Source organism: Ixodes scapularis, unplaced genomic scaffold (genome assembly GCF_016920785.2).
Source record: "Ixodes scapularis isolate PalLabHiFi unplaced genomic scaffold, ASM1692078v2 PGA_scaffold10__122_contigs__length_95168666, whole genome shotgun sequence".
Lineage (NCBI taxonomy): Eukaryota > Metazoa > Arthropoda > Arachnida > Ixodida > Ixodidae > Ixodes > Ixodes scapularis.
Window position 1 is genome coordinate 1,464,567 of NW_024609836.1, and position 19,587 is coordinate 1,484,153.

The window sequence follows — 19,587 nt, forward strand, 5'->3', positions numbered from 1 at the left end:
TTGACGCGTATGTTCATGTTTTCACGACAACATTAAAAAAAATTAGCCTCAAATCGAGCAGACACTTACTGAGCTTGCTACCTGAATACACTTTCAACCAGTTCACGTCACGCGCCTAGTTTTCTGGGAGCGCTTTTCTTAGCTTCGGGTAGATGGCGCCACTAAAAATTTGCGTAATAAAAGTCCAGAATATCAGGCTTTTGACGCGTATGTTCATGTTTTCACGACAACATTAAAAAAAATTAGCCTCAAATCGAGCAGACACTTACTGAGCTTGCTACCTGAATACACTTTCAACCAGTTCACGTCACGCGCCTAGTTTTCTGGGAGCGCTTTTCTTAGCTTCGGGTAGATGGCGCCACTAAAAATTTGCGTAATAAAAGTCCAGAATATCAGGCTTTTGACGCGTATGTTCATGTTTTCACGACAACATTAAAAAAAATTAGCCTCAAATCGAGCAGACACTTACTGAGCTTGCTACCTGAATACACTTTCAACCAGTTCACGTCACGCGCCTAGTTTTCTGGGAGCGCTTTTCTTAGCTTCGGGTAGATGGCGCCACTAAAAATTTGCGTAATAAAAGTCCAGAATATCAGGCTTTTGACGCGTATGTTCATGTTTTCACGACAACATTAAAAAAAATTAGCCTCAAATCGAGCAGACACTTACTGAGCTTGCTAACTGAATACACTTTCAACCAGTTCACGTCACGCGCCTAGTTTTCTGGGAGCGCTTTTCTTAGCTTCGGGTAGATGGCGCCACTAAAAATTTGCGTAATAAAAGTCCAGAATATCAGGCTTTTGACGCGTATGTTCATGTTTTCACGACAACATTAAAAAAATTAGCCTCAAATCGAGCAGACACTTACTGAGCTTGCTACCTGAATACACTTTCAACCAGTTCACGTCACGCGCCTAGTTTTCTGGGAGCGCTTTTCTTAGCTTCGGGTAGATGGCGCCACTAAAAATTTGCGTAATAAAAGTCCAGAATATCAGGCTTTTGACGCGTATGTTCATGTTTTCACGACAACATTAAAAAAAATTAGCCTCAAATCGAGCAGACACTTACTGAGCTTGCTAACTGAATACACTTTCAACCAGTTCACGTCACGCGCCTAGTTTTCTGGGAGCGCTTTTCTTAGCTTCGGGTAGATGGCGCCACTAAAAATTTGCGTAATAAAAGTCCAGAATATCAGGCTTTTGACGCGTATGTTCATGTTTTCACGACAACATTAAAAAAAATTAGCCTCAAATCGAGCAGACACTTACTGAGCTTGCTACCTGAATACACTTTCAACCAGTTCACGTCACGCGCCTAGTTTTCTGGGAGCGCTTTTCTTAGCTTCGGATAGATGGCGCCACTAAAAATTTGCGTAATAAAAGTCCAGAATATCAGGCTTTTGACGCGTATGTTCATGTTTTCACGACAACATTAAAAAAAATTAGCCTCAAATCGAGCAGACACTTACTGAGCTTGCTAACTGAATACACTTTCAACCAGTTCACGTCACGCGCCTAGTTTTCTGGGAGCGCTTTTCTTAGCTTCGGGTAGATGGCGCCACTAAAAATTTGCGTAATAAAAGTCCAGAATATCAGGCTTTTGACGCGTATGTTCATGTTTTCACGACAACATTAAAAAAAATTAGCCTCAAACCGAGCAGACACTTACTGAGCTTGCTAACTGAATACACTTTCAACCAGTTCACGTCACGCGCCTAGTTTTATGGGAGCGCTTTTCTTAGCTTCGGGTAGATGGCGCCACTAAAAATTTGCGTAATAAAAGTCCAGAATATCAGGCTTTTGACGCGTATGTTCATGTTTTCACGACAACATTAAAAAAAATTAGCCTCAAACCGAGCAGACACTTACTGAGCTTGCTAACTGAATACACTTTCAACCAGTTCACGTCACGCGCCTAGTTTTCTGGGAGCGCTTTTCTTAGCTTCGGGTAGATGGCGCCACTAAAAATTTGCGTAATAAAAGTCCAGAATATCAGGCTTTTGACGCGTATGTTCATGTTTTCACGACAACATTAAAAAAAATTAGCCTCAAATCGAGCAGACACTTACTGAGCTCGCTAACTGAATACACTTTCAACCAGTTCACGTCACGCGCCTAGTTTTCTGGGAGCGCTTTTCTTAGCTTCGGGTAGATGGCGCCACTAAAAATTTGCGTAATAAAAGTCCAGAATATCAGGCTTTTGACGCGTATGTTCATGTTTTCACGACAACATTAAAAAAAATTAGCCTCAAACCGAGCAGACACTTACTGAGCTTGCTAACTGAATACACTTTCAACCAGTTCACGTCACGCGCCTAGTTTTCTGGGAGCGCTTTTCTTAGCTTCGGATAGATGGCGCCACTAAAAATTTGCGTAATAAAAGTCCAGAATATCAGGCTTTTGACGCGTATGTTCATGTTTTCACGACAACATTAAAAAAAATTAGCCTCAAATCGAGCAGACACTTACTGAGCTTGCTAACTGAATACACTTTCAACCAGTTCACGTCACGCGCCTAGTTTTCTGGGAGCGCTTTTCTTAGCTTCGGGTAGATGGCGCCACTAAAAATTTGCGTAATAAAAGTCCAGAATATCAGGCTTTTGACGCGTATGTTCATGTTTTCACGACAACATTAAAAAAAATTAGCCTCAAACCGAGCAGACACTTACTGAGCTTGCTAACTGAATACACTTTCAACCAGTTCACGTCACGCGCCTAGTTTTCTGGGAGCGCTTTTCTTAGCTTCGGATAGATGGCGCCACTAAAAATTTGCGTAATAAAAGTCCAGAATATCAGGCTTTTGACGCGTATGTTCATGTTTTCACGACAACATTAAAAAAAATTAGCCTCAAACCGAGCAGACACTTACTGAGCTTGCTAACTGAATACACTTTCAACCAGTTCACGTCACGCGCCTAGTTTTCTGGGAGCGCTTTTCTTAGCTTCGGGTAGATGGCGCCACTAAACATTTGCGTAATAAAAGTCCAGAATATCAGGCTTTTGACGCGTATGTTCATGTTTTCACGACAACATTAAAAAAAATTAGCCTCAAATCGAGCAGACACTTACTGAGCTCGCTAACTGAATACACTTTCAACCAGTTCACCCCCTATAAAAATGGCTTCCGCCATTCAATATACATCTGACTGACATTCTATTGCCCCTATCGCCATTCGATTGCTCTCGCTTGAAATTTATGGACACGGTATTACCCCTTTATTGAAATTTGGCACTGACGTGGTAGGCGCTACAATGGCAATCAAATCGCGAAAGAACCCTTTAGCGTCTTTTTATTGGCAGGTGTCAATACAGAATTCGGGTATCGTCTTTTTATACTCATCCTATTGTCAATCAAGCGCCCCCGGTGGCAGTGCAATACCGGCCAAATTCTGCTGCAAGTAAATCAAACTTTAGGTACAAACCATAGTTATAATATACGCTAGAGGTTCAATTGGCTCTTGTGTTCCGCGGCAAATTGAAGAAAACCATACATGGTAAATTTCTTCCAAAATGTAATTTAATTACAATTACAATCATTTCGCTCCAAAAGTAGTTTAACCATAATTACAACTACTACTATGTGAAAAATGATTCATTACAATTACAAATTACATCAAAAAGTAATGCAATTACTTTACAATTACTTATTTCTGGGAGCGACCATTTTCGTATATATAACTTCAAACAACACGTTAAGGATGCAACGCATTTCTTCATTCCTTGCCCAAATGTTTGAATCGCCGAAAATATGTCACGAATTGTACTATTTTTTTGTAAATTTTCTTAAATTAATGAGAGAAGTTAACAATTTGGGATAATGAAATCCTACGTTCTTATATTTTCAATAAATAATGATAAATTAGTTTATATACACGAAGACACCAGATCACTAAAATAAAATTGGTTGACACACTTTTGTTAGCCAGGCAAATAAAAATGTGACAATTAGCCATATCTGAATATTTTAATAGTGTTAATATATGACTACAATCTACATCCACACGCGCTAATACAACCATATTTACAGACAAACGTTTCATTTTTTCCTAAATTATTTACAGTGAGTTGAAATTACAATGGCTCAAAATTTATAAGACCCGAATATGGGCTCCCGAATCCATCATCCGAAGTAAAACCAACGAAAAATAAACGTGAAAATAATACAAAAAAAAAAGCGACAGTAATCAAAGAGGGGCGCAAAAAAAACTGGCAAACAAATAAATAAAAAAAAATTACTTCATAGACCTTAAAAACCTCAGCCCTTTTTTTTCGGACATTTTGTTTTGTTGGGACATTTGACGATATTTACGGCATTTTTTTTTTATGACTAACACTGAAAAAAAGAAAAGAAAAATGCTGTCGACGACAGTGCTAAAAGCGCGAGCTCGTTGCTTTGGATCGCGCGCCACGAGCGCTCCAGCATCGGGTGCAGTCATGCCAGTCAAGGCTACTCGCTCGCTGCTTGCACGGCCTTCGCAGCTATTCTATGCAAGGGTGATAATCCGTCGTACTGCACACAAGTACAGCTCCAGAAAAATGCGTACGAAATTACTGAGGCTGGGCTCTGTCGCCTCCGGTAGACGTAATCTTCATTTGCAACAGGAGTGACGGACGGCACCGGGCGAAGTTTGAAGATGGAGAACGCTTATTTTGATGTTCCTAAGAACGCGACGAGTACAGGCGGCAATGTTGACAACACGCACCAGCGCGGACACCGCCGAGCCGCCGAGCCGAGCACCCGGCCACACACACGCCGACCTACCGACATTTCACAATGTAGTCAGCGGCATCCAAAGAAAACGTGTTGTTGACGTAACAAAAACTAAGATGCCAAAATAGAAGCTGCTATTTTAACGTCCATGACGCCATTGTCCACGCCCCCTGGATATCCAATCGGTGTCGAAAATACGCAGCCTCCGATTCCAAACCGGAACTAATATCCCGTCGTAGTTGTGGGACTAAGCGAAGTTTCGTATCCCGTATAAAACTTTTATTTTAATACATTTGTTTTAGTTTTTTAAGTTTGTTAAAACGTTTTATTGTTTCGGTTCGCCACTGTTTTACGAATAATGTTACGTTAACTTTTTTATTTTCGCATTTATTATGCACCTCGAAACAAAGTCTTTTACAAGCCAATCCAATCCACCCTGAACTTCATTTGCGTTGAAGCTTCCGAAGCTTTGTTGCGGTTTGGTGTGTCTTTTATTTTTACGTAGAACTCATATCGATCCGATATGCCGCGTCCGAGAATGGATTTTGCGACTAATAAGTGGCGAGGCACCACGCGAGCAAGAATGAACAGCCCTGGAGGTTATGGGCACTGCTCAATTGGCTCATTCCTCGGTGCTTCTCGAAGGTAAGCCTTTTTCCTCTGTGTCCTCCTAAGCTTCCGTTCAAGCATCTCCTTGGTTTGTTTCCTTGCCCTGCCTTTGCCTAATCGCGCCCGAGAAGTGTATTCTGACAGGTATTTTCCTTAGGCGAGCATCTCTCCTCGCGCTTTTCGTCAAACCGTCCGACGGGTTGCGAGTTCTAATCGCGAAGCCATGATTCGGTCACCCAACACGTCGGTCGACCTGTCAAACGTTTTATCGCACGTGGGTCGTCACTTCGCGTCGGCACGCATCGCTGCCTACCCATATCTGTTCTGGCCAGGTTTCTTTGTCGGCCCGCGCGTCTTATCGCTGTGGGTGATCTCAAGCGACGCGAGCGAAACGCGTAAAAAAAGAAAACATTGTGGTTGGAGCCGTTTGATCTACTGCGCTATATATATATAGAGAGAGAGAGAGTAAAGCTATACGCACTCCGGAGTGCACTTCGGACGGAAATGGCTATACGCACTCCTCCGAGAGATCATGCCGCTCGGGCCACCCTTTTGGAACGGCGCGTGTATCACTGGGGAGCTCGTTAACACAGCCCCCCGCCTGCGTTCACGCCGCTTCGCGGCGACAGTATCGGCTGCTAATTACAAATCGTAACCAGTACACGCCGCTTCGCGGCGTCCAGCCGGCAATCCAAGCCCCGCTGTCCCCGATCGCACCTCGAAAGGGAGTCCCATACCATTTAGTTTTGCGAAGTTTCTCAACAACATTCGATTTTTTTTTTTTTTTTTGCTGTTTATTGCAAAAAAAAAAAAAAAAGAAATGTCCTAAATATCGCCAAATGCCTCGACAAAACAAAATGTTTGAGAAAAAAAAAAAAAAAAGAAAAAAAAACAGGCCCACTGCGGATGGAACCCGCGTCCACTTGCGTATGAAGCGGACACCTTGACCCCTATGCCATGCCTCCGCTTAGGCCCGCTTCAGACAGAGCAATTTCACCCAGCAACTTGACGTCGCAACACCAGCAACACGGGCCGCCCGCGTTCACACGCAACAACCGAATTGCTCCGACTTGCCATCATCATCATTAAATTTGATTTTTCTTTCACTATTTAGACGCCCAGCTACGCGCTAAAAACACATTCTTATATCTTTGAACAGCGTTGAGAATACTAACTAATTTTTCTGAAACTTTATTTCCGAAAACGATCCATTTCAAACCAGAACTAAGTCTTTAGCTGTCATCATCACCACCACAGGGGTGTCACGTGAAAGTATTGCGTCTTTGATTGGCTGCAGCCGCTTCAACCGTCTTCGAATTGCTCCGAGTTGCTCGCTTGTTCGAGCCAGACCCGATCTCAGCAATTCGCGTCGATCTAGGGAAAGCTAGGGAACAACCCGCCAGCAACCTCAAAATTGCTGGAAAAGTTGCCCCGTCTGAAGCGGGCCTTAGAAAATTCGTTGTGACCACGCGTTTTATGCGAGAAAAGCGGAGTGCGTATAGCCATTTCCGTCCGAAGTGCATTCCAGAGGGCGTATAGCTTTACTCGTGTATATATATATATATATATATATATATATATATATATATATATATATATATATATATATATATATATATATATATATATATATATATATATATATATTTATTTATATATTTATTTATTTATTTGGACACACAAAATAGACTGGCACTAATTAACTTCACTAACATGCTCACATAATCTCCACTTGTCATGATTTTTGTGTGGGCTTTGCCCGATGATGCTAGTGAGTCATTTTCGTTTCAAGTGGAGTGTCCAAACCATTTTGCACGCATGTTCGGACTCTCGGGATTTGCAGAAACTGGGAGTCTGCAACGCCTGCTGTCCTTGTCTTTTTTTCTCCAGTTCATCTTTTTTCCTTGTGCAACAGCAGACTGTCGCACAAGAGCGACATCTTTTTCATGCGTGGTGTCACCTGAACCGTAGGATGCTCGCTTCATAGTGTGGCCCGTGAGGCTGTGCGCTTTCCGCTGTCTGCTTTCACGAACACAAATACGGTGATGTACCCAGAGCGCACCGCTCGCTAGCCTTGCTTGAGTACACTCTATATGGTATATGTTGTTCAAACTACCTTTATGCATAGCTGATCCAACCTGCATTCTCTTTTGCCATTGCCGGTAGCAAATTGTGTCTGTTTAGTATTGCACACCTGCCAACTTCCCCGTATTACCCAGAAGTCTCTCAAAGTTTGATCAGTTTGTATGATTGACAGAAAAACCTCCCGAAAAGAGAAATTACCCTCCCCCTCTCTTTTGTACTAAAGAAGAGTTTTTGCCATCACTGTGGACGGCTGTAATCCCATGAGCATAGGCAGTGCAATATATAAATATAATGAAGTTGTCTTCATGCAAATTTGTTCTCAATATTTCTTTTTAAAACACCCCCCCCCCCCCTCCCCTGCTTAGAAATTATCCCGAATTTAATGTCCCCAAACTTGGAAGGTATGGTACTGTCTGTGCCTTTTCTATCTTCTGTCATTTATGTAACGTAATATATCTGTTCTTCATATTTATAATCGCTGCAGGCCTGGTCAAGGAGGAGTTGCTCAGTGAACTACTAGTTTGAGTTCCCTGAGACGGACACCACTGACATCACCTACAGTGCCGAGGTACAGGCTTAATGGCAGATATCAATAGGAGATGATGGTAAGCTGTCCTATTTATTTAGCAGTGTCGGAGTAACTCACTTGAGTTTTCATCACTGTTTTCGCTGGCAGTTTGTTGCCTGCACACAAAAATGGTTCATTAATTGTCCATGTCCATTAAAATTGATGCAGCCTTCACACTTCTGCGGTTTAGAGCGATTCGCAGACATATGTCGATCATAGTCGAAACAGCGTGGCTCATCATTAGAGTTGAATGCTGAGTTTCGCTTGGCAACTTTTTGGCCACTTTGGTCACTACAAAACATTATTTGCCTTCTCAGGTACGCGTCACGTCTGTTTGGTTGGACAGCCACCAAGTTGACTTGGATGTCAGCGCCTGTTGTCATCAGAACCTAGTTCTTGTGCTGCCACATCATTTTTGGTGGTGGCGCTGTCGTCACCTCCCAACGCTTGCGCTCCCTGAGTTCCCATTCAAGATAGTGAGTGGTATACTTGTGGGGGCCTCGCTGCTGCAGGTGCTGCCATGTAGCTCTGGCTCGTGGTGGCTCCACCGCCATCATTTGTGCTCCCTGTGATCCCAGCCGGAGTGGTGACAGGGATTATGCGAGGGCTCTTTGTCACAGGTGCTGCCACGGACTTTGGCTCGTGGGGGTGCCGTCGCTACTGACAAAGCCTGTGCTCCCCGTCGTCCCTGTTGAAATGGTGGCTGGAACTTGGAGAGGGTTTGCTGCCACAGCCGGTCAGTTCAAGTTCCGCACATTCTGCCGTAGCCCTTGGGAATTCGTTCCTTCCATGTTGAGGTTCTAGTAGGAGAAGTCCACCGCTGTTGAGCTACATGTCACCACAGCAGTCAATCTGCAGAGGGGCATGGCCACGTGACCACACTTCTGAAATGTTAGAGCCTTGTTGTGGACATGGAGGCCGGTGTGAGAGATTTAATATGCGTCTGGCACATCTGCCCGGCGAAAGAACTCATGGGTGTGCCACATGGAAAGTGAGCAGACTGTGCAAGTCTCTTTTACAAAATGGCGCTAACAATAGGTAGTGTCTGCAGTGATGTGATTGCTGCGCCAATTGCGCCAAACTGCGCCAAGGGGCTAACCCTGCTACATCCTGCCACATTTTGCCAAAATATAGGTAATCTGCGCCAAGCCTGCGCCAAAGAACCAATTTTGCTCGCCTTTCAAAACCGAATCTAAGCTGAGTACTGTAATGAGCGCACGTAAGCTAGGTGGCACAAGCAGGCACCCGACACAAAGTACTCTGCATCAATCGTTCATCCGGTCTTGCATGGTTTTTTCCCGCCGTCTCTCGTTTCACGCTCTCGTCCTCTCGTTGTCTCGCGTCTTTTGAAAACTTTTTCAACAATAGACGCGGGTGTCTGCGGACGCTCCGACACTAGCGTGCTGGGTACCAGCCATGCCATCATGCTGTGAAACGTTTTTGCGCGGCGGGAGTTACTTTGTGAGCTGAAGCACTTGCTCCTGAAAGCAATGGCCGTGGGAACACTACATTTGGTATCTGCCTTCCAGTCGCCGTGGTCGCGCGACGTCGAGTGTTGCCGTCGCCACGTCGCTGCAGATATGGCGCTTTCTAAACTGAAACGTAAGGACCGCCCTAACCTTCATCAACATTCCTATTCTTGTTTAATACGCTACTACAAAAATCCCTCTAGATCAAAGACTGCTGTGTCGAAGTACTGTTTGCCTGGGTTTCTCTCGGTAAGCTTTCTTTCGAGGGAGACCCCGGTACGTGAAAAATCTGCCGCGAGAGAGTTGGTGAAGAGAAGTGAGCTAAAGCAAAGAATACAATGTCTGTTACCCTGAACTCGCACAGCGCGCTTGTTTGTCTCGAGTTCAGTCGTTGCGCAAAGCGCTCCAGGAACTTTCTGACCCTGGCTCGTGATGTCTTGCATCGATGTGCTCAGGTTCTTTTTTTGTGTTTAGCTTATACCTCGCCAGCCGCTCTGGCAAGCACGTGCGGCTGGGTTGTTTTTTTGTCGTATGCTGGACAGTTACATTTTGTGTACAATTTTAGCAACCAGTTGGCGACGGAGCGGAGTGGCATGGTTTCGATTGAACAGCTATCTGCACTCGCGTGACAGTTTTGCATCGCAGTGCAGTGGTCACGTGGATCAACAGTTAGAGACTGCTTCTATTTATCATATAACTAGTCAACCTAATGCTGTGATATTTACTACTAAGCTCGTCACTTTAAAAGAAATTTTAATAGATGCAGTTTTGTTTTTATTTATATACCTATAGAAGGTACATATATATGTATCATTTTACTGAAGCATTAAAATATGTTTCATGTGATTTCCATTTCAGTTACATGTTGAAAGACTCCCAGGTGGTCTAACTTGACTATAATATGTTTACTGCGGCGAGCAAAGTGCCCTTCGTTTGTCCAGCACTTGAAACGAATATTTTTATTTTTCTAAGAATATCTGCTCCAAAGGCCACATTTGCTGCTCCAAAACACTGTTTTGGCAGCTTCGAAAGGTGCTCCAAAATGGCTTAGGGCAATCACATCACTGTGTCTGAATCATTCTTGTCTTACGTAGGTGATACTTTCTAGGCGTAATGTGTTAGTAGATAGCTATGGTGTTATTGCTTAACTCTGAACAAGATACAAAGTATGAGACATTTTCAGGCCAAGTAAAAAATTTCTGCTCACTTTAATCTTGAAGATCTTCCAGAGTTTCACATCATCCAGCAATCCTGAAGGCGATGCACCACATGCAATTATAATTAATATTCCCGCTCTTAGTTTACCAGGAAGGTGTTCAAAAAATTGTAAGTAGTGTTAGTTGCTTAGGAGAGCGATGTGTTGCACCTTGGCGTTCCATTCACTTTGGGATGAGGTGCTCCATTCTTGTGCGTCCTTGGTTGTTTCCGTAGCCCCAAAAGATGTTGGAGATTTATATGTTTTATTTTTGGGGAAACCATGTTATGTTAGTATCTGGCATGCTTCTTTTTTATTGCTGAAAGCTGTTTGAAGTGAGCCTTTTGTCCACCTAAGAGCATAATGATTGGGAGCATCACTCAGGTGTGTTTTCTGGCCACACCGCAGAGCATGATTGTAAGCATCGATGCATGCTATTGATACCAAGATCGGGACTTCAGAGAGGATCAGACAAGTCTTCCTATTTTTATTTCCATTGATTCTTTGGCATTCTAGATATCTTTTTGTAAGCGTGTTCACGTAAGCTTGTTCAACTTTCTGGGTCATAGTATCGGGTCGTTCTGTAATTATCATATGCTTTATGCATTTGTCATTAGTCTCCTCTGAAGTTGTCATGGGCACATGGCTGACACATTTGGTGCTGCTTTGATTTGGAGGGTAAATATTGTCCGCCATAGGTCTAGCAAACTTCATATATTCTACACTTCAAAATTTTCTCGTAGACCTGATTACTAGGCAATAAGCTCCTTTTCAATATGTGCATTTACTTAAATTGAAAAGCCAAAAGGCTTTTAATAATCAGCCACATGCAGAATAAGAACAGTGTTTCTGCCACCTAGTGTGGGAGAAAATGGGTGGGGGGTGGAGGCCAAAGCAAACGCAAGCAGTGTGAATACAACTCTAGGACTTATATGCGGGGTAAGTGAGGAATTTGAACTGCCTACCAAGACCATGTAGCTCACACATTTAGCAGAGGATAATTGGGTTTGATTTAACAAGCTATTGGGGTGGTTGTAAAGCTCCTATACAGCCCCACATGGAGTCACCCTGCATGCACTGATCTAGACTGCTCGTTTCACATAGATTTGTGTGACCTATTGATCTAACTGCTTCTTTTATTTGCAAATTTTTGTGTTATTCAGGATAATTGGGAACCCAGCAAAAGGTTGGCATGTCATGGAGTAAACATGCCATTGTACAGTGTGCTTTACTCTAAAATGTAATGCATGAGCAGTGGCCAAAGCTGATGACACTTGTCTAATGAGGAAATCAATGATACTGCACAAACTGAAGCATATCTTCCTGGGACCGTTGTCACTCCCCTATAGAATTATTGCATGACCTCCTTGTTTTTTTTTTAATTGCCCTCAGTTAATTTGACGAGGACTGGATTGCTGTTATCCTTAATAGGTCGGCGTGTCACGTTTATCTTGAGGTCCAATTAACGGGAAATTGGTTTTGATAAGTTAAATAAGGGGAACAACAAAATATTCAGAGCAATGTCTTTTTTTTTCTTTCTATTTTTTGCATCACCGAAACATTTATTGGTCACCGCATTGAAACTGGGAGTGTAACGCACAAAGAGAACTGCAGTGTGACCCTCCAGTCTCTGCCGTCAGACGATGCACACATTCTGCAACGTAAGTGCATAATCAGCTTTTTTTTTTTTGGGGGGGGGGGAAAGGGGGGGGCCATTTTTCTGAGATGACATGAAAATGTTGTGGTCATCACCATCAAAGTGATTTGTTGTCTGCATATTCCCTGCTTTAGTGACAAGGCCACTGACAAGCCGCTTCACGGGTACTAAATTGAACCGCTTGACAAGTTGCTCAAACAATAGTGATACAGAAATGGCAGTACGAGGACAAGTTGAAGAACCACAAGTAGCGCTTGTCCTATCACTTCTTCAACTTGCCGTTGTCCATAGCACTATTTGTGTTTTGCTCCTCTTCACCTGCTTCATAAAGAGCAAATATATAACGCTGCTTAATAAAATGACAGCGTCCGTCAAATCGGTAAACATTTCTCTGTAAAACGAATTGCCCTGGCCAAGTCCAAGTCTCGTTTTCACGATGAGTTGCATAGTGAATCGGCTAACAATGGTTGATGAATATGATGTAGTTCTACTGAATCAGTAGCATACTTCAATCTCTCTTCTGCACAAAACCTATGTTTCGGAGCGGTTGACATAGTGTTTTCTCGACAGCCGAGGGGCTTGAAGCAGGTGCTTAATGTCTGTGAGCCTCCACCATTGGAATTTTAACTTGTCACTTGCTCTAGAACTTGATAATGGAGCAATGGCAGATTTTATGAAGTTTGCGAAACCGACGTCGGAGACCTCCGAATGGGAAAGGTTTACAGGACTAGAAAAATAATGACAGCACGTCCTCACTCACAATTATCTGTAATAAAAAGACGGTGCCCAAAGAACTGTAGCTAGTTTTAAGTGTCACTCGCTGAAGCGGTTTGTATATTGTGTTAATTCCTGCATTTTGCTGTTTTTTTTCTGTTTCAGGATCCAGTGTTACATTCCTGTGGCTTTTTGGTTGTTTCCCAATTATTGAAGGGAGTTGCAGGCTTATCATGGGCGACACAGTGCTTTGGTGAGTGTACCTTTTATTTACTGCTTGGCCAATCAAATCGAGTGGCTTTGCAGGAAACTCTCTACAGTATCAGGATGTTTGAGGGTATGTTCTCATTCAGACATTCTGAAATGGCTCGCATTTTTTTGTGCTGCATCACTATACTCTGTTGGATGACCAGCTGAAATCGTAGTAGAAGCTACATGCTCGTTGGACCAGTCATATGTCTACCTTTCGCCATGTGTTACACTCCCGCCCATAACCATGTGCAGAAGGCGGGGTCAGGTAACGAGAGGGAGGTGGTTGATTGATCCGGTGGGTGCGTAGTTACCACCACAGTCAGCTTAGAGGTGAATGTTAATTACTCAAGCTTTAAAAAGGTCACAGTACTCAAAGCTTGAGGAACGCCTGAGAAGTTTTTAGAATGTTTTTATTTACCGTGTCTACTCGCTCCATGAGTCTCAAACTACGTCCAACTCGGCTAGCCATCAAGCCAATTTTCTTTCGCCGCCAAGCGGCCAGGCCACTTCAAACCAGGCAAAGCATAGCGGTACATGCTTTCATGGCTGCAAGTGTGTAGTTGCGGATGTGATCAAGAGTGAAACCGAGCGGCGCATACACGTAACAAAGCTGGGGTCGAGGAATTGCCCAGCTTTGGACATGTTTCACCCACAGAATGCATTGATGTCAACAAACACGCGGTCATCTGTAGTGTGCTTTCGGACAGTGAAATCGTGAAAGTGGTTAGGCCTAAGGACGGTCGCGTCACTCACCATGCTGAGTGAGCTTCCCTAGTAAAAAAATCTTAAATGTATAAAAAAAATTTATGCCCAACAAACGCGTATGATCCAATAAGATCATATAAGAAAATACAAGAACCTTATAAAAACATATAAGAACAATATAAAATTATATTTGAAGTTATAAGAAACTTCTTTTCAGTTTCTTAAAACTTCTTATAAAATCTTATATATTTCCTATATTGTTCTTATATGTTTTTATAAGGTTTTTATATGATCTTATTTGGTCATGTGCTTTTATTTGACACCTAAATTTCTTACATGCAAGATTTTTTTACTATTCACTAGGAGGGCGCTTTTCCTTTGACAGAAGGCACACCGAAAGCACCCTAAAAAAAGGTTTTCAAATTGTAGAACATGGTTATTGTAGCGCGCCCACGACCAGCCGTCAACGCGCCTCCGTCAGTGGAGACATGCCACAGTACTTTGCCGTGTCATACTGCCACCTAAAATTACATTTTCGCGAAGTGTGTAAATGCAGAAATTTACTCTGCATAATAAACGCACCCCCGAAATATATGTCAATTTCAGAATAAAGAGGTGTGTTCATTATGCGGGTAAATATGGTAAAAAAGTGAATGATGACTCAAACAAATGCAAAACTCATACATTGGAATTTGAAAAAAATCACCAACCATATCCTACAACAAGGTCCCAAAGTTTCAAAAACAGCTTGTTTTTTTCTTCAGGGGTGACTGCTTCCAGATAGGAGACAACAGCTTTGTTTTCTTCTACGATAGTCTCTTTTTTTTTTCACTTCGTTAGGTGGCTGAGTCCGTTCACGTAGCATGATGGCAATGTGCCAGCGGACCTATTGATGTTTCCTGGTGTTGTTTGGATATGCCATGACTATAAAAAGCTGCTGGCAGAAGTTTGTCTCAACATTTATGAGGGTGTTGGCAAAGTTGATGCGATATTCATTGTCCTCACAGTGCTCTGCAACAGCGCTGCGCTCGTGGTCGAATTTGCAGTTGTTTTTGTGTTGTTGAATTCTTTCTGGGAAGTTCTTTGTTTTTCCAATGTAGGTGGCATGGAATTGAATATACAATGCCTTGCGCTCTTTGTTTAGAGGGATGACCTTTAATTCGCAGCATCATACGTCAAAGAGTTGATACCGGTTTGTGGGACACCTGAATACTTTCTTTTACCAGCATACATCACAGCGCTTCGCTAGTTCCCTTTATGTAGGGAACACAGATGCGGGTGTGTGGACGGATGTTTTCGAGTTTTTAAGCTTTCTCCCGACCAGGCAGGCCTCTGCCAAAATGTTTACCCTCAAAACTTGCACTGCATGTAGTAATGGATCTTGGTCTGCGAGAATTTTTGTTTTAGTTTTGTGTTTGTTGAGCATTACTGGGCAAATGACAAAGGCTATGCCACCTCATTATGACCACAGTAAAAAGAGCTATACACTTGATAACATAGTCCTGTCATGTTTTTGCTTTGAAAAAAATGTTAACACACAAGATTAATCTATTTCTTGACCCCTTGACTGGGGACCCATGACCAAAAAAAAATTTTTTTGTCCCTATTTTGCCTATATTTTTTTGTACGAAACTTTTCTTGTGCTACCATCATAGCTTTAATTTCTAAAGGAAAATTATTTCCGATGTTAGGGGATAGATGGTGCTTCCCGTACGATAAAAAGAGTGAGCGTTTAAAGACGCACTCCCCAAACTGATTGAAGAGTGGTGCATCTATGAGTGCGCCCCCAGGCTGCTGTTAAAATTGCCAAGCATCCAAAGATCTTATCAAAAGTAATAGATAAATCTTTGTCTAAGGTGAAGTGAATATTTACATTAAATTCAAGTAATGACGCAATAACAACATGGCAGTGCCCACAAGCTGCATGCGCATGAACGAATTTCACCATCCAAATGGATGAATGACCGTTTTGGCAGAACTGGAAAATGAAGAAAAGGGTACCAATACTTGAGTGTAGCTTTCTAGGGACTATTATCATTTTAAATTGCAATTCTCATTTGCTCTTTCAGCTCGCACCTTCACGGAGTACAGCAATGTGGGGAAGCCAGTCGAGGACAGCCTCTCTCGATTTCTGTCCCGGGGGCGCTATGCTCTTCCAGGTAAGCTGCTTCCCTCTCTTAAGAGACACGAGTAGACCCCTTTATTCAAGACAAGAATGACGATAATAATCACATCAAATAAAATGGGGAACAAGGGGACAAAGGAGATTCCTCTTTGACCTTTCTCCCCCTTGTACCCCTTTTCCAGGGATTATTATTGTATTCATATTTATTACATTATTGTGGAGTTGACATTTTGACAACCTGTGGTTGGCTGATATGTTGTGGAAGTTAAAGCTATTGCACATTCAAACATTGTGTGAAATACAGTAGAACCCTGCTGCTGCATCTTAATGCAGTCACAATAAAGGATCATGACATGAGCAAAGATGTAACAACTGATAATGCCCTTGGGATAGCCATGGATGTTTCAGGAAGCTGTATTCTCTGTTTATCTTACCGTAGCTTTTATGGCTGTAAAAAAGATTGCCTTATTTTATATGTTGACAATTTTTTCAACACTTCTTAAAATTGTGGTTGTACTATAAGTAACACACTGTTCACAGACAAGCTTGTGTTTGCCCACAGCAGCTATGGGCACTGCATACGCAGGAACTAGATTCGTGAGAGCTGACATGTGTGTACATGTGCTGTGCCGACAGCCGCGCCATCGCAGTGATGCGTTGTCTAGAGTTGCAGTTAAAAAAATATTGAAATATAAGGATGCCAAAATTCTGAGCCCATCGAGCTAAACCACAGCTGCCTCAAACAAATCACTGCACCCTGCATGCCACATCAAAGCAGTGGGGCTTGATGCAGTCAGCACTGCTTGAACATGGTGGCATGGAGGTGGTAAAGAAAAATGGGGTGTCGTGAGAGCCTGAATCTCTTATTGTCATACAGGACCAAGCAAGAAACACAGTGCAGAGAGGCAAGGAGGTAAAATAAAGGGAGTAAAGCAAAAGGAACAGGGTATGTGTTCCTAGTAGTCATGCCGGCCACATTGAGTGGCAGTGTTTGGGCATAAGAACCAAGAAAGAAATTCATGAAGCCTGTAATTTTAACACATATATACTTTTGGACGTTCGATAGGACCGGTTTCCGTGAACATAACAGCCGAGAAAACATGTGAGCAAGGTTCTTCTGTGCATATTTTTGAATGTGCTGCAAGAATATTTCTGGTTATATGCCCACTTAATTTATAATGTTTTTCTTCTTTCAGCTGACACCTTACAGACATGTCAGGAAGCAAGGAAAGGTTATTTTTTCACTGATCGTTTACATTTGGGTGATTAACTTAGTCTTGAAAAAAAACACATCATTTTAATGACATTGTGATAAATAAATTTTGGGTCTTGAAATTGTCCTTCAATCTTTGTTTTCTTCCCATATTGCAAGCCGGCACTATGTGTATCAGGCATGGAATCAATGGTAGGCCATGTAAACTATTGCAGTTTTTCGGCTGGCCAGCTTAAAGTTTACGAGGGGTTGACAATGGCGAAATGGTCACGAAATTCGATCAAATGACGTCTATGTGATAATTATGCCCTTATAAAAATGGTTGATGCCATTTTGTATTATTGCCAAATGGCAACAGGTGTTTAAGAGCAGTCAATCAGCAGGCAACAGATGTTCATCGTCATTGAGATGTCATCTTGTTGACCCGGATAGCCATTTCGCCACCGTCAACTTTTTGCCGTTCTATTGGTTATTGTCGGTGCATTGCCAGTGTATCTACATGCTAATGCTAATTGGCTATTGGAGGCAGTCAAAAGATTATAAAATGTATAGTCCTTTGATTGCCTCCTTTAGCCATTTAACGTTAACATGTAGATACACTGATGATACACCGACAATAACCAATAGAACGGCAAAAAGTTGACGGTGGCGAAATGGCTATCCGGGTCAGCAGGGTGACGTCTCAATGACGATTAACATCTGTTGCCTGCTGATTGACTATTTGTAAACAGCTGTTGCCATTTGGCAATAATATGACTTTCAAATGGCATTAACCATTTTCATAGGGGACGTCACGCGCCTAGTTTTCTGGGAGCGCTTTTCTTAGCTTCGGGTAGATGGCGCCACTAAAAATTTGCGTAATAAAAGTCCAGAATATCAGGCTTTTGACGCGTATGTTCATGTTTTCACGACAACATTAAAAAAAATTAGCCTCAAATCGAGCAGACACTTACTGAGCTTGCTAACTGAATACACTTTCAACCAGTTCACGTCACGCGCCTAGTTTTCTGGGAGCGCTTTTCTTAGCTTCGGGTAGATGGCGCCACTAAAAATTTGCGTAATAAAAGTCCAGAATATCAGGCTTTTGACGCGTATGTTCATGTTTTCACGACAACATTAAAAAAAATTAGCCTCAAATCGAGCAGACACTTACTGAGCTCGCTAACTGAATACACTTTCAACCAGTTCACGTCACGCGCCTAGTTTTCTGGGAGCGCTTTTCTTAGCTTCGGGTAGATGGCGCCACTAAAAATTTGCGTAATAAAAGTCCAGAATATCAGGCTTTTGACGCGTATGTTCATGTTTTCACGACCACATTAAAAAAAATTAGCCTCAAATCGAGCAGACACTTACTGAGCTCGCTAACTGAATACACTTTCAACCAGTTCACGTCACGCGCCTAGTTTTCTGGGAGCGCTTTTCTTAGCTTCGGGTAGATGGCGCCACTAAAAATTTGCGTAATAAAAGTCCAGAATATCAGGCTTTTAAGGCGTATGTTCATGTTTTCACGACAACATTAAAAAAAATTAGCCTCAAATCGAGCAGACACTTACTGAGCTTGCTACATGAATACACTTTCAACCAGTTCACGTCACGCGCCTAGTTTTCTGGGAGCGCTTTTCTTAGCTTCGGGTAGATGGCGCCACTAAAAATTTGCGTAATAAAAGTCCAGAATATCAGGCTTTTGACGCGTATGTTCATGTTTTCACGACCACATTAAAAAAAATTAGCCTCAAATCGAGCAGACACTTACTGAGCTCGCTAACTGAATACACTTTCAACCAGTTCACGTCACGCGCCTAGTTTTCTGGGAGCGCTTTTCTTAGCTTCGGGTAGATGGCGCCACTAAAAATTTGCGTAATAAAAGTCCAGAATATCAGGCTTTTGACGCGTATGTTCATGTTTTCACGACAACATTAAAAAAAATTAGCCTCAAATCGAGCAGACACTTACTGAGCTTGCTAACTGAATACACTTTCAACCAGTTCACGTCACGCGCCTAGTTTTCTGGGAGCGCTTTTCTTAGCTTCGGGTAGATGGCGCCACTAAAAATTTGCGTAATAAAAGTCCAGAATATCAGGCTTTTGACGCGTATGTTCATGTTTTCACGACCACATTAAAAAAAATTAGCCTCAAATCGAGCAGACACTTACTGAGCTCGCTAACTGAATACACTTTCAACCAGTTCACGTCACGCGCCTAGTTTTCTGGGAGCGCTTTTCTTAGCTTCGGGTAGATGGCGCCACTAAAAATTTGCGTAATAAAAGTCCAGAATATCAGGCTTT

General features: G+C 42.5%; 1 protein-coding gene across 12 annotated transcripts; it reads left to right on the forward strand.

The window, feature by feature from the left end:
* Window positions 1–5,152: 5,152 nt before the first annotated feature.
* Window positions 5,153–17,424, forward strand: LOC115323821. 12 transcript variants are annotated; one of them, XR_006076780.1, is made up of 7 exons: window positions 5,153–5,355; window positions 8,593–8,708; window positions 13,173–13,260; window positions 16,034–16,123; window positions 16,967–17,035; window positions 17,156–17,191; window positions 17,286–17,338. XR_006076780.1 is itself a non-coding variant. In XM_042287178.1 (6 exons), exons 1-6 carry the CDS (start codon window positions 5,234–5,236, stop codon window positions 17,287–17,289), a joined length of 456 nt encoding a protein of 151 aa, XP_042143112.1. In that variant the 5' UTR covers window positions 5,153–5,233; the 3' UTR covers window positions 17,290–17,326. The 12 variants fall into 12 exon arrangements, 7 of the variants coding, with proteins under 7 accessions (XP_042143112.1, XP_042143113.1, XP_042143109.1 ...); XR_006076783.1 differs by lacking the exons at window positions 16,967–17,035; window positions 17,156–17,191 and adding an exon at window positions 7,889–8,009 and having other exon boundaries at window positions 8,593–12,297; window positions 17,286–17,424; XR_006076782.1 differs by adding an exon at window positions 7,889–7,972 and having other exon boundaries at window positions 16,967–17,353.
* The last annotated feature ends 2,163 nt before the right edge of the window (window positions 17,425–19,587 follow it).